The sequence below is a fragment of the Prunus mume genome, linkage group LG5 (assembly GCF_029339155.1).
Source record: "Prunus mume cultivar Tortuosa linkage group LG5, ASM2933915v1, whole genome shotgun sequence".
In the NCBI taxonomy this organism is placed as follows: Eukaryota; Viridiplantae; Streptophyta; class Magnoliopsida; order Rosales; family Rosaceae; genus Prunus; species Prunus mume.
In genome coordinates this window covers 28,821,670-28,835,850 of record NC_142702.1, presented here as the reverse complement: position 1 = coordinate 28,835,850, position 14,181 = coordinate 28,821,670, and the positions used below count along the sequence as shown (strand labels likewise).

The window sequence follows — 14,181 nt, the reverse complement described above, 5'->3', positions numbered from 1 at the left end:
AAGTTATATATAGAGGGGAGGAGAGTGGAGAAGAAAGACGGGTGAAGCATGTATAGCTGTTAGCAGAGTGGACACGTGCCAGCCACATAGGAATTTGAGTGGTATGTGGCGCAAGTTGACAAACCAGTTGCAGAGGAGAGGGAGGCGTGACATAACCTTAGCTCTTTTTTCGTTTTTTTTTTCTTTCCTGGACAAGCCTTTGTATGTTTGGGAAAAATAAGTTTATCTATCTTTAAGGGCAATTATAATCTCCTTTTTACACCTTTTCATTTGCATGTAGTGTGTAATAATGGTTAATTTGGAACAATTTATCTAAAAATGAAGGTACTAGAACACTGTTTTCGAAATGAAATCGAAGAACGGTAAATGGATAAACGCTATTAACCGATTGAGCAAACACTATTAACCAATTGAGCTATAAAACAAGTTGAACATTTAAATGATCCTTCTTAGTTGAATTTAAATATTTTCACATCGAAAAAGAACTATAATAGTAGAACTTCAGACTGCCTGCATACTCATTTAGATTTTATACATAGAGAAAATACATTCAGCAAATAGGCTTGTCCAGAAATCGACTAATTCAGTCTGTCGGCATCATTGCAGACGGTACAAAGAATATATGGCAACAAAAATAAATAAGGACGGTTCACACTAAAAAAACCAAATTTATTACATAAAATTTTGACAATTAAGCAAGAAAAGAAACAAAGAAGAAAATCTCAAAATCTCACTAAATCAATCTGCTATGACAACAAAAGAAAAAAAAAGGCGGAACTATAAAACTTTTCTTCAATTTTCTGACAGAAGACCACTGGTAAAACTGGAACCCTCTGCTAGGAATATAATGACTGGGCTAAACTGTGCACATCGTATAACCAAAAAAAAACAAAAACCATCTCTTTCCCCTCTATCGCTAGGTAACCGTGCTCTGTTTGGGAATGTATTTTATCTTCAAACCCTTTTCAGGCTTCGTCCTGTGCTTGACTTTAGCAGCTCCAGCAGTTGGAAACTCAAGTCCCTCTACATTTACAAGCCGGTTTTCTGCATTGCCAAGAATGCTGCGTTTAAACTTCAATGAATGACTAGATTCTACTTCACCGTCATTTTGATTGTCTGGGCACCTGGGAGGCTCAGAGTCTTGTAATAGAACCAATTCTACATGGTCTGCCGCAATAGCTTCCTTCCACCCTGCACAAATCAAGATGCTTACTTATTCTATAGTATTTTAGGGTTAATTAACTTAGGCGGGTAGTGTACAAAAGATCAAGATACACAATGGAACTGAACTCACTCTGTGCAAGAAAATCTTTTGCCGCACGGCTAGAGAACCTCAAGCTTCCAGTTTCATCCAGGCGAGTAGAGCCATTCCCATTTCCATCATTACCGCCATCCATGACACACGATCTTGGACAATTTTCACTGGAAGGGTTTTGACTCTTGCCCTTTTCAGCTACCACGTCAATTTCAGATGCTCTGTTGCCATTCTGAATTGCCATAGGACCCTTTGTTCCATGCCGGCTCACAGGCCTCCAGAGCTTCACTGTTGACCGATTTGTGCCACTATGTACCAAATCAGGTTTATTTGTTTTATCGTGAGCATTGTTCTTTGGAATTTGATGCTCCAAAAGGCAATCATCATCAACTCCGGCCAGATTATCACTTTCTTGGGAACAATTTCCAAGATTGACCGATATGGAACCAATCAAAACCTCTTGGTTCTTAATTTGATCTGGTTCAGTTGCTTCCTTCTGTACTCCAGCTTTCAAACTTCCCCCATCATATTCTGGTTTAGGCTTTCGACTCCATACTTTATTGCCACTAGAAGCAGCCCTTGAATCCCTGTGGTTACCATGATTTTGTATGGATGAAAGCTTCGATGTTTGAGAGCTCTGACCTCCATGAAATCCATGAGGCACACCCCGCTGTGATTTTGACAACACCTGCCATCGGGCAACAACTGCACGCCGACAACCGCTTCCTTGCACCATTCGCCGTTCAACACTTGGACCACTCACCAAATCAGTATGTCCATGGATAAATTCAGTCTGAGATTCGGGATCCACATTTTCATCAGCAGTTGAAAGTTGGAATGCTTCAAGAGATAAGCTATCATGAGCCTGCACATCTGAACTGGTCGTGTCAGAATCAAATGTTGCTGAAGGACTAGATGTTTCTACCAGTGGCTCAGCCTCCAGTGTTTCGTCAATGTTCTCTTTAACATCGACTTTAACCCCATGTCTTTGATCCTTTGCCTTTTGTTCTTTCTGCCTAAGCTTCTTCTGCCTTTTCCTTTCCATGAGCTCTGCTTGCCTACAGAAATTCGAAAAATAAAATGAAACAAATTACACAGTTGAAGAACCCACATGCACTGAAAATCCAAAAGAAATTCTTGATGTGTACCTTCTCTGAGCAGCTTCTTCTTCCTCCACTAGCAACTTCTGTAACCTCATAGCTTCCGCATCCTTGTCAGCATGCCAGGCTTTCACCTGATAAAAAAATCAATACATGTTTAAATATAATTAAATAGAGTAAAACCAATATGTCAAATAAATGGAAAAGAAAAACAAGAAAAGTTACCAATTTTTGTTCCACCAAGAAGCTGGTACAAGCAACTAAGTTCTTTGATTCAAGGCCAACCTTCCCAGCTTCCCCATCAAAAATATATCTTTGCATTGATATGGCTGTCCCAGATAGGAACGTCTTTTCACTTGCATCATCAAGGATAGAAAATAACTCCTGGGAAGAAATGGGGAACCTGGAAGGTCTAGCTTGGACAATATCCTGATAAGGACATTAAAAAAAAAAAAAAAAGAGTCAGATATATCACATCCATAAAACAGGCCATATGTAAGTTCATTACAATAAAAGCTGATACACAAAAACAAAGAATAAGGCCTTACCAAAAGGGCAGAACCAGCCTTCAAATAAATGTGGGGCATTGAAGAAAATCCTGGTTTCCGAATATGTGTCGTCAATGCCTTTATGATTGAAGACCCTGGAACTTCCTAGAAAGTATATTAAATTAGGATCTCTACTTCAAAAACTACTCCTTTCAAACGATTGCACTTTAAAAACAGATTTTTTGTAATAAAGAAAAAAGCAGAAGCAAAACAAATATGAAGCCAACACAAATAATATGAACTGACTCTTGAACAAAATGAAGCCCATAAGAAATTAACTGATCATAAGTAACTGGAGGAGGTATGCAAAGACAAATCATGGTCAATTCAAAGCTATGATCTATGAGGGAAAAATAATACATTTACTGTCCTACCTTGGTTCATGGTTCATGAATCTAAGCATAAGAGGCATGCGATCAAACATACAGGCAAGTAAACAGAAAATACCTCCAAAGTTACATTCTTGAATGATGCAGCTTCTTTTGCCTCTTCTGGTGATAGCTAGACAAAGTACAAATGATGGAATGAGTGAGCGCATCACTAAAAATAAGGTAGCACTCACATAAATAATTCAAAGAAGAAAATGTACCTTATCCCAAAATGCCCCTAGAAGCTCCCTATTTTTAGAAGAATCCTACACGATGTAAGAAAATATTAAGCATTATGAGCAAACTGGAAAGAAAATTATGCTGAAAGTCGCAATACACAAAACTCAATATGAACAAAGTCATAACACTTTAAAATAGTAAGGAAACCTTATCAAGCTTTTTCAAGCGATGGTGCACACGTATGTGTCTTCTGTAGTTGATGGATGAACAAAACTCGCGGGGACATTTGTCACATTTTTGCAACTGCACTTTAATGGGAGAGTGCAAGGGCCAACCTGGAAGTTCTGCCAAAATTAACATTGCTTTGTCAGCAAACACATGAAACCAAAATACCATCTTATGACATATAATATACAAATTAGTGCAGCCATTGGCCTTAGCAGGACCAAGAAAAGCAGAACAGCCTCAGGATATTTAGCCCCATTAGAGACGGCTGCATTTAAGCCGAGCCTATCACAAATCTCAATAAAAAAAGTTTCCCAATTCTATAATCTAACAAAATTTTGTGTTTAGAAGAAATAATTGCTGGTACCTTGTTGATCTAGGGCATGAAGTAGTTGAATCCACGGGACCGGACTATCCCCAGCCCTAGAAAAGAAATAGAAGGCTCTTTTGCAACTTGTCTGATGATAGTGTCAAGGGAATCATTTCCCTCCTCTGATTTCATAGCATCCAGAGTGTTTGAGGCCTTAAGTTTAGCAATTGGCATCTATTCACACAGAAACTTCAAATCCACCAGAGCACTAGATGCCTCTGTAAATAATATAAGACAAGTAAATATAAGGAAAACATTTAACGACAAATTGACATGCAACTGAACTGGACTGAGGAATTCATATGCCACATCTTAAGCGGATGTAGCAAAAGATAGCAAGCTCGGGGCACAAAAACATCCTCCTTCATCTACATTACCCCTAATAATTCTAATAAGAGCAAACTAAAATACAGAAGAAAAAGTAAATTGACACACCAATGGGTATAACAAAACAAATTCTAAAATACAGATCCACCAGAAAGAATGCATAGCTAAAGTTCCTACACCTCAACAGTAAACGAAGCATCTACATACATAAGCAGCACGACTTCTTTATAGAAATATATTCTTACAAACAAAAAAAAAAAATTGAGGCTAAACGAATCAACATACGGGGAATAAACCACTATAGAAAAGGGAAACAAGACTTCAAATCTTTCATAATCCGCAGTCAGGAACTTAACATGCAATCAAAAATAAACGAAGCACGACTATAAGACTTAGCTAAGTTGAAAATAAACCATTCATATACAGCACAAAACTAATATATATATCGAAATTCTCTTATAATTTTTTTCTATTTTGGTTGCACAAATACAAAGTCTTTCCAGCTATCAAACAGAACGACAATACAATTAACAAAAAAATAAAAACGACTCAGAAAGCATGAATATGAGAAGGCAAAGCTTGGTAAGGTTTGGGAACACGTGATCTATGATCAATATGTGATTCTATATGTATATATGCACACATATATATGTAATACATGAAGGCACTGAGAGTAATCGGTTTACGTACCAGTGGAGGTGTGAGAAGAGATCGGTTCGATATAGAGAGAACCTCAGGCGATCTGTGGGATTCGAAGCGGGCGGGAGGGAGATTGGGAGTGTTTGGCGGGAAGGAAAATCGCCGAGAATACGCGAGAAAGTGATGAGGCAAAGAAGGGAAAGGAGAGAGTTCCGACGAGGTGGAGAGAGAGTGAGAGAGTTCGTAAAGAGAAAATAAATCTAAAGGCTACAGAGATGGACGGGAAGGGAACCCCTCTTCACCCCTCCTCAGTAATAAGGAAAATAAATATTAAAAAAAAAACAAAGGAAGCTCAAGATTACGACATGAGATGAGACGGTAGGATTTATTTTCACGCGCCAACGGAGAGCGTTGATGCAGTGCGTTGGGAATTGAGAGGTTGACAGCCCTAAATTGGTCCATTTGAGAGAATTCAGCTCATTAATATAAAATTTGGGGGAGGCCCGTCCACTTCAGATTGGGCTTCGAGTTATTTTTTTTATTTTTTATTTTTTATTTTTTTCAATAGGGCTTCAAATGTAGCTCTGGCAAAATAATCAAGGATTAATTTCCTTTCTTTTTTCCATATATATATATATATATATATATAAGTTCATCCAAACTACTATCTGATTTACGAAAAGAGGATTCGAACTTGGTCAAAGTAACCTTTCTAGTAACTGTGTTTGTGCCCAAAATTTTTTTGGTCATTGTTTCAAATTTAGTATATTTGGTCACTGTGATTTACAATGTTTGCAATTCGAACCACCTTGTATACGAAAGAAATAAAGATTCATGAAATTTTTACAACTCTAGTTGCCACTGTTGAATAGCATACTGAAGGGCATAATTGGGGACCAGATTGCAGTGTTCAAGCTTAAGATTTGTCATGGGCGAGGTATTGTGGCCGCCTTTCAACCATCCTCTTATTGCTTCTTCTTCATAGGTAAACCCATCTGCTGCTATGTGCGGATCTTTCATGACTTCCTGCAAGTAAAACAGTCATGGTCATCAGAAAAAAAACATTCAAAACGGTGCCCAAGTTGCCATTTCAAGTTCTAAGTTAGTTGAATCTACATAAAGTGGACATCAAATGCACGTGCAGCAGTAGACGTAAATTACCTGGAAAATGGGGCAGACAAAATGGGATGGTGTCCTAATAAGTTTCTTGGAAATCAAGCATGATGCCGAGGCAGCACAGGAAGCCCCCATTGCCTCGTGGACAACCCATAGGTCAGGCCGACTCAACCGGTTCTTCTCGCAACACCTCAGTGCTAAGTAAGCCAGCTCCTTTGCTTGCTCTAGTGGCCAATCCCCAGCTGAAATGTCCAACAACGCCTCGATGTTGTCATTTTCTAAAGCGGTTTTCACATCCTCCACTATCCCTAGGAGTGGTCTTGCAGTTAAAAGCTGTAATAGTATAATCCCAAATGAGTAAACATCTGACTCGGGTGTAAGGTTTCCAGTTTCAAGATACTCTGGATCCATATACACATCAGTTCCATTTGGGTCATTATGTATTCTGGCGAAGTTGGCTGGATTTTCATTCTGTGGGATCAAACCAACGATGCCCAGATCACCCAGTTTGCTCACAAAGTTTGCATCAAAGAGAATGTTACTGGGTTTCACATTCCCATGCACAAGACAAGGGATATTTGAGTGAAGGAAGACAAGGGCAGAGCATATCTCAGTAGCAATGCAAGTTCGGACTTTCCATGGAAGAGGTGGAGTGTTGCCTTTGCAGGCAAGGCGGTCTTCAAGGCAGCCATTTCTTAGGTACTCATACACAAGTGACCTGGATTCTGGACAGTTTCCAATCAGTGTTACCAAGTTTGGATGCCTCACTCTGCTCAAGACCTCCACCTGATGAAATTCAACCAAAACAAAGAATTCATTGGTGTTTTTCATGTTTCTTTTTTTTTGGTCGAAGGTGTTTTACAGATTTCTAATAACATAGTATTGTAGGGAAAAAAAGAAGCATAAGATTTACCTCATCTTGGAAGTCTAATTGCTTTTTAGAACCATAAGAAGGCAACATCTTTATAGCAACATGCATGTGGCGAAGAATCCCTTTGTAAACACTTCCATACCTTCCTTCTCCAATCTTCCAGGATGGGTCAAAATTGTGAGTTGCCTCATTTATCTCCATAAAAGAGAACACAGGGAATTCTGCCCGACAAAAGCTTGCAGCTTCCCCTTTTATCGATGTCCTTAGCCATTTGACTTTTGTTATTGCATCTCTATGCTCTATCTGCAGCTTATCCCGCCTATCCTTGAAAGTTATCAAGAGCTCCACAGCTGAGAGGAGTTTCGACTCTAACTGCTCCACCATACACTGAGAGTCTCCCAGTTGGCTCTCCAGCGCCAACTTATTGTCCTGGGCCATCTGGAGTTGTCCTATGAATCCATTACGTTCATCCTTCATCCCATCTATTTCCTGCCTTACTCTAGCGAGTGCTTCTTCCATCTCTTTTCTTTGGCTCATCTCTTTTGTGCATAAACTTTCAAATGCTTTGGCCTGTAAGAAGGTGTCATAAACACAAACTTGCTGGTGAAAATTGAGATAGTATCCACGATGAGTACGTATGCATTCATGAACAAAATATTCATGCTTGCACAGATGCACATTGCAGACAAATATCAGCCAAACACTTCCTAATAAACCCAAAAGGTCAAGGTTTGAGCCAAACACTTCCTAGAAATGGTCAGGCTACATAACCGAGATAAGTTTAACTCATCAGTCAATTGTGCTGCCCAAGATACAGAAAGCATAGTTTACTTGGGGTCGATTTGATAACGTTTTGGTTTTTTTTTCCTTGTTTTAATTAGAAGAGGAGAGACGAGAGATGAGGAGATAAAATACATAAACTAAATCTTAAATGAAAAGTCTAACTAAAAAAACAGGCTTAGTTTTTTACCAAGTTAATTTCCAGCCATGTATATCCTGAAAACCTAATATTTTCTTAAGACAAAAGAATTTGATCAAATTTGGCGTTAATATATAAACCCAGCATCCCCTGCCAAAACAATAGCAATACAAAAAGAAAATGAGAAATTGATTAGCAAAAGATAAATTTCACCTTGCATTTAGCCTCCATGGCATTATCTTCCTCTTTCCACCGCTTCACTGTCTCTTCATATCCTTTCTGTTTTGAGTTCATATTAGTGTCCACAATGTTTGGTTCTACTAGATGATAACTTTCACAAGCTGCTTTGTCCTCCTGCAAAGATGAGCAATTAAATACTAATCAAATAATGAGCAATATAATATCCATAAAGGGCAGATTATTATCATGAATTATATTCTACAGTACAAGTACGTTCATTATCTGCTCCAATATTATGTGTCCATTAACTCAAAACCTCAGGGCATAAAAATTAAAACATTCTTCATTTTCATGACCCTTCACCCTTTTTTAGTTCAAATATAAGTGTACCAAGACGATGCATAAAGAAAATCATCTAGGGACTTGTATATGACAATGAACAATTTTTTCTAACCTCATCTTTCAGCAATGGGGTCAACCTCTTTGATATTTCTTCCAATTCACTGGTATCTTCCTCAGCATCTGCAGAGCTCTGTGATAAAGTTACTTGTCTAGTACTCGCTTATATTATAACAAAAAATAAAAGAGATTTTTCTCATCCGAGACATAACAGTTTGGGTAGTGACCCTACCTAGATTTCTCAGCCAATGAGTTGACTCTGATTTTAAGTGCTCTGGTTGCTCTGCTCCACTAGCCGAACTTGTAAGCAGCAAAGGAGGGGCAATTTCTATTTCAGATTCATCTTCTCTGTCTCCCCTGTTTTAATGTACTTCATATAAGTGCAATTGTATGTGGTGTACATATACAGATAAAGCAACAAGTTATAGAGATGACAATTTGAACTTAAATGGAAAAGCCACTTGGGCCGAAACAACAGATTGAGTTAGTCTGCCAATGCTAATACATTAGGATAAAAATCAAACACACGTTAATGCATGGGTTATTGTAAGGGGTGCCACCATTACCTTGTATATATGAGGTGCCCCTTACAAACAAACCAAATATGACAAGAACTAGCTGCCTTGTTGCATACAAAAAATGCTTTCCTGGACTTTATCTCTGCCAATCTCCTGCGATCTCAGTGAGTATGAGTCAGTCAACTTAAATTGAAGGCAGATAAGCATGTTCTCACAAGTCTTTCAACTCATCAAAGATCACAATTTTTTTTCCATTTAATTGGAGACAACAATAATGGATGATTTTCTATAACAGAAATGTACCCACATAGTATTAGGAGTAACATTAAGAATAAATTTGAAAGATCACAATTTCCTTCTCCTAATCCCTTATCCAGAATGATGCAACACAATAGCATGACGTCTACGAGATGAGTGTGATAGAGAGACATAGTTTTCCCCTTCTAATGAAAAAATGTATCCTTGAAAAGTATAATCACTGATGCATACTCAGAATAATATTCATCTGCAGCTGCCCCCATGACAAGCCATCTAATATTGTGCCGAGCAATTAATTCAACAATCCCCTCTTCAACTTTTTGCATCTCAATCCATACTTCATTTGCCTGCACCTGCATTTATAAGAAATCATTTGGGAATGTTTTATGAAATGTCTTAGTCCAGTTTCCTAAAATATTTGAATGTTCATGTTCTTCCAATCACGCATGACTCGAAATTCTATTCTTCCTAACACAATTGACTTAAAATTCAGAATGATCAATGCTAAAGCTCACACTATGGTACGAAAAAACAACGAAGGGGGATCATTACCCCTGCTCGGATGAGAATCAGTAGGTACTGATCTAGAAGTTTGCGAAGTTTTGTCCTCTCAAGTGCTTGGTATACCTTGATGGCTCCTTGTTTCAATTTACTGGCAGGACCATTTCCTTCTGCTGCAAAGAGTAGCAAAATCACAATAATTAAAAGCTCTGAAGACAAATAAATTACAACTAGAAATTAAAGATGGAAACTACTCCACAATTGACTCAGAATTCAACTCCCCTAGCTTTTGTTGTATTATCTCAGCAGCCAAACACAAGCTCAAGGTCTCACAGAACATAAACCAAAAGACATTGATCGAAAATCAACATTCAAAGTCAAAAACTCACAAAGTGAAAGCACGCGGGAAGGCTTGTGAACATGGAGCAGGCATATATTCTTCCCTGCGAAGTTCTTTACCGCCCAAAGCAGCGTCGTTTCGCTCTGTTTCACGTCCTTCCCCACCGCAACGAATATAGTCTCGTCCACATTCAGCACCCGCCCTTCTTCTTCACCCTCTTCAACGCTCCCCATCCGTACAATATCGCCGAATCTCATGGAATTCCGAATCCCGGGAGAGTCCAGGGAATCGGTCTGTTCTGGGGATAGTGAACTCAGTGAGTCAAACTCAGTCATTGCCGAGTCATAGAAAAGCTAAACCCTGTTCACTGTAGTTCCATAAAGACATGGTATTATTTGTGTACCAAAATTAGCCTCTAGACCTGCTCTGTTACAAAAGCAACTTTACTTATGGTTATGGGTTTCGTTTGGGCTGAGATTCTTATGAAAATTTGAAGATACTTTTAATTCAGATGAAAAAGAAAAAGAAAGTAATTTTAATTAGAAAGTTAGAGAGAGAGTAACAGAAAAAATGTACCTTTTTCTTATTATATGCTTTGGTATGTAATAAATTATTAGTCAATAGACTCAATACGTAAGGTTGAAGTAAGTGCAAGACAAGCGTTTCTTTTTCACTGATGTGAAATTTGGACCGAATTAGTAAATCAAAAATACCATATTTGATGTGGTTGTGGTCAATCCTTCTAGATTTTATAATAGAAAGAAGAAAAGTTCTATCAATGAAAATTCCTGTTTGAGCAAATACACCGCACTTTGCATGACAATTACGTGTAATGTTAGCACTGAGACTTTTGATCTTTAGCGAACCAGCTGTACTTTTGATCTATGTCTTTGTCCCTACAAGGGAAGAAAAAGACTTCAATTTAATAACAAATTGACAGGGTCTTTACAATTCAAAGCCAATAATATTCAAGCACTTAACATCAAATATTTTAAAATTTAAGTAACAAAGAGTTAATTCGGTGAATTATAGCGAGAAATGAGGATTCGGATACAGGATATCGGGTGCAGGGACAACTTGCACTTAATTACTTTGAGCTACAAGACTCTTGTATTATGAGACATTTTCAAAGCCAATAATGCTCGTTAAAAGTATTTTTTGTTTTTAAAACTTTTTCATGGGCTTGACGTATTATCAGTATGAGCAATTGAAGCAGCCCAGACTCAGAAAAAGCCCAAAACTGGTTGGTCCTTTAGCACTGTATTTTCTCGCGCCAAAACCCAAACCCATATACATGAAATTGTTTCCTCACCGGACTCTCCTTCTCCATCTCCCTCTCCATTGCTTTGACTGGTAGCTTTGAAACTCTCTCACACACACGCACACGCACGCACGCACGCACGCACGCACTTCTTCTTGTTGATCCCCAATCATCTTCTACTCTATGGACCATGGAAAGCCCTCCAGGAACACTCCCAGAAACCCAGATAGACGGCCCAGATCCGCCCAACTCCACAGAAATCTCCGATCATGATCTTCGGACTGAGCTCGAGTCCCTTCGCCAGTCGCACCAGAGCCTCCTATCAAAGGCGGCGGCCATGGTGGAAGACTTTAACCTTGTCCAGAAGCAGAGAGACGAGGCCCTGGCTCACAACGCCGACCTAGTCAAAGTCATCGGAGAAATTTCCGGCGAAAGAGACTCTCTCCGAGACGAAATTCACGGGCTTGAAGCTTCTCTGAGAGAAAGTGAAGATGGGTTTGCGTCAAAAATCGATAAGGAGTTGAAAACGAAAGAGGTGCTTGAACATGAGGTTCAAGTTTCTAGGGAGACAGTTGAAAGATTGGAGCTTGAGAGGAAAGAGAGAGATGAGTTTTTGTTGAAGTGCTTGGATGCCGTTCAGTCGACCAAGGAGGGCCTAATTGGAATAATTGATGGTGTTGGTGATGAAAAGGTTGAGAATGGGGTTGAACAAGTTGAGGGGACGAGTGAAGAATCACAACTAGACCTAGAATGGAGGGCAGTTTGGGAAGAGATTATGGCGGTTACGAGCCTAGCGACTTCAGCTGCAGTGAAGGTGAATGAGTACAAGGAATTGAGGAACAAAGAGAAGAAGGAATTGGAGAATAGTGTGGTGAGTTTGACAGAGGAGAACAGGGACATCAGTAGCTTGCTTAGGATCGCTTTGGTGGAGAAGGAAGCTATGGAGAGAAGGTTGAAAGGAAACAGCGAGCAGAAGAGGGTGGCCATTTTGCAGATTGCAGAGAGAGGTTTGCAGAGAGTTGGGTTTGGGTTTATGATGGGAAGTGGGAGCAATGAACAGTCACTGGAGAGTTCAGGGGATAAGTTGGATGCTACGGGGTCTACCACAGGAAGTAAATCAGATAGTAGTGAATGTGAAGAGGGGGTTGTCAGTCTGGTGAGTTCAACTTTTCTTTAAGCTAATTTATGGTTTTTCTTGATAATTAATTTATATTTGTTATTGTTCTTATCAGGCATCGACTGTAGAGAAGATAATGAAGAACCTACGGCTTGAAATCACTCAACTGAGAAGATCTCTGGAAGAATCTAGGTAAACTCGTAATCAAGTTATGTGCCTGCCCACATCATTGTTTTATGATCATATTTTGAAACTGCATTTATATTTTGATTGTGAGGAGAGGCCTGCCTTTCCAGAAAATGCTGATTTGAATGTTGAAATGATGTACTTTTTAGTTCTTAATAAGAAGGAAAACATTGTTTCATTTGGGGAAACGGTAATAATAGAGTTTCCAGCGCTCTATGAATATAAATTTCTGCAAACACATCTCTGCTTATACTGCATTATTCATGTTGAATATCGGAGATTTAGTTGTCGATTACTTATTATCAATTGTATGCCAGGTCAGACACTGAGCGTCTACAGAGTCTCACAGAAAAACAAGCTCAAGAAATTGCAGAAAACGTGCAGTACATCAAAGAGTTAGAGGATAGAGAGAGGCTGTTAACTCAAAATGTAATGACCAGTTTCATAGAACTTGTTATGAATGTTTACTGTGCCTTCCTAAAGCATGCTCATCTTCTTGCTGACTCATTCCCTCGTTTTATGGCTGGCAGGTTGAGGAACTCCTGATCGAAATAAAAGAAAGTGAAGCGGAGGTTGCTAGATGGAGAGAAGCTTGTGAGTTAGAAGTTGAAGCTGGGAAAAATGAGATTGGAGAACGTGAGAAAGTGGTAAAATTCTACTCCCATTTGATGTTTATTGTCACTGATTCATTGGTGATTGAATTTAGAAAACTATATAATGTATTTATCTCATTGCTGGTTCATTAGATCGCCATCCTGAAGCAAGAATTGGAGAAGACCAAGGCTGCTTTGGACATATCAAATGGCAAACTAAAGCTGAAAGAAGAACTTGCAGCAACGGCCATGGCGGCGCAGGCAGCAGCTGAGAGGTCCCTGCAACTGGCTGACAGCAGGGCGGCAGGGCTGCGTCTGCGGATAGAGGAACTATCAAGACAAGTAGAAGAAGCAGAGAGCAGAGAGCGCAATAACAGAAGGGTGAGACGCATATGTTGGCCATGGCGACCCCTCAAAGTGAACCCTAATGCACAAAACAGAGTTGGGGCTGTAAGACGATTGCTACCAGAAATGCAAGCCTTGCTTAATTATAGTGGGTGATGAAACAGTCACTTTTGGGTTCGAATGGGATTTGTTTGAATTTGTTTCGTTGTTTATTTATTATAAATGTAAGGAAACCATTTGCTTGATTATGGGTGTAATGTGCAGTGTTCAAGTAAACCACATTTTAGCATATCATAAACTGTAAATATATAATAAAGGTTCTGCAAACGGTAACTTGTTCCTGATTTGAAACTGGTAAGTTTATTGAAGACGTTTACATATTTGCATGCTTAAAAAAGATGTTTAAACAGACGTAATTTCTCATCAAATCACGGCTTATTCGTTTGCCATAAGAAAGAACATTTGATTTTGAATCCCAGGAAGCATGAGAATGAGATATCCAGAGCAATTATAAAACACCCAAAATGAAATCATGAAGGATTTTACACTTAGAAATCCGACCCCA

The 14,181-nt window shown here is 39.0% G+C and overlaps 3 protein-coding genes across 4 annotated transcripts; 1 reads left to right on the top strand and 2 right to left on the bottom strand.

The window, feature by feature from the left end:
• Nucleotides 1–507: 507 nt before the first annotated feature.
• On the bottom strand, nt 508–5,208 carry LOC103333192 (C2H2-like zinc finger protein). The gene is given in 11 exon segments (XM_008235988.2): nt 508–1,191; nt 1,295–2,313; nt 2,404–2,489; nt 2,581–2,784; nt 2,904–3,008; nt 3,351–3,404; nt 3,493–3,537; nt 3,659–3,795; nt 4,044–4,109; nt 4,112–4,264; nt 5,064–5,208. Coding segments are annotated over 10 exon segments (2,100 nt in total). The 5' UTR covers nt 4,221–4,264; nt 5,064–5,208; the 3' UTR covers nt 508–916.
• A 528-nt stretch (nt 5,209–5,736) lies between these two features.
• Nucleotides 5,737–10,566, bottom strand: LOC103333193 (U-box domain-containing protein kinase family protein). 2 transcript variants are annotated; one of them, XM_089052023.1, is made up of 10 exons: nt 10,164–10,566; nt 9,826–9,947; nt 9,505–9,626; nt 9,064–9,168; nt 8,730–8,854; nt 8,553–8,620; nt 8,132–8,272; nt 7,042–7,569; nt 6,174–6,914; nt 5,737–6,038 (listed from the first exon to the last, which is right to left on the bottom strand). In XM_089052023.1, the coding sequence occupies exons 1-10, from the start codon at nt 10,447–10,449 to the stop codon at nt 5,856–5,858; spliced, it is 2,421 nt and encodes an 806-aa protein (XP_088908149.1). In that variant the 5' UTR covers nt 10,450–10,566; the 3' UTR covers nt 5,737–5,855. The 2 variants fall into 2 exon arrangements, with proteins under 2 accessions (XP_088908149.1, XP_088908150.1); XM_089052024.1 differs by lacking the exon at nt 9,064–9,168 and having other exon boundaries at nt 10,164–10,564.
• An 893-nt stretch (nt 10,567–11,459) lies between these two features.
• On the top strand, nt 11,460–13,967 carry LOC103333194 (ATP-binding protein). Its single transcript, XM_008235990.2, has 5 exons — nt 11,460–12,531; nt 12,608–12,684; nt 12,996–13,107; nt 13,209–13,325; nt 13,425–13,967. Exons 1-5 carry the CDS (start codon nt 11,566–11,568, stop codon nt 13,770–13,772), a joined length of 1,620 nt encoding a protein of 539 aa, XP_008234212.2. The 5' UTR covers nt 11,460–11,565; the 3' UTR covers nt 13,773–13,967.
• Nucleotides 13,968–14,181: the final 214 nt, after the last annotated feature.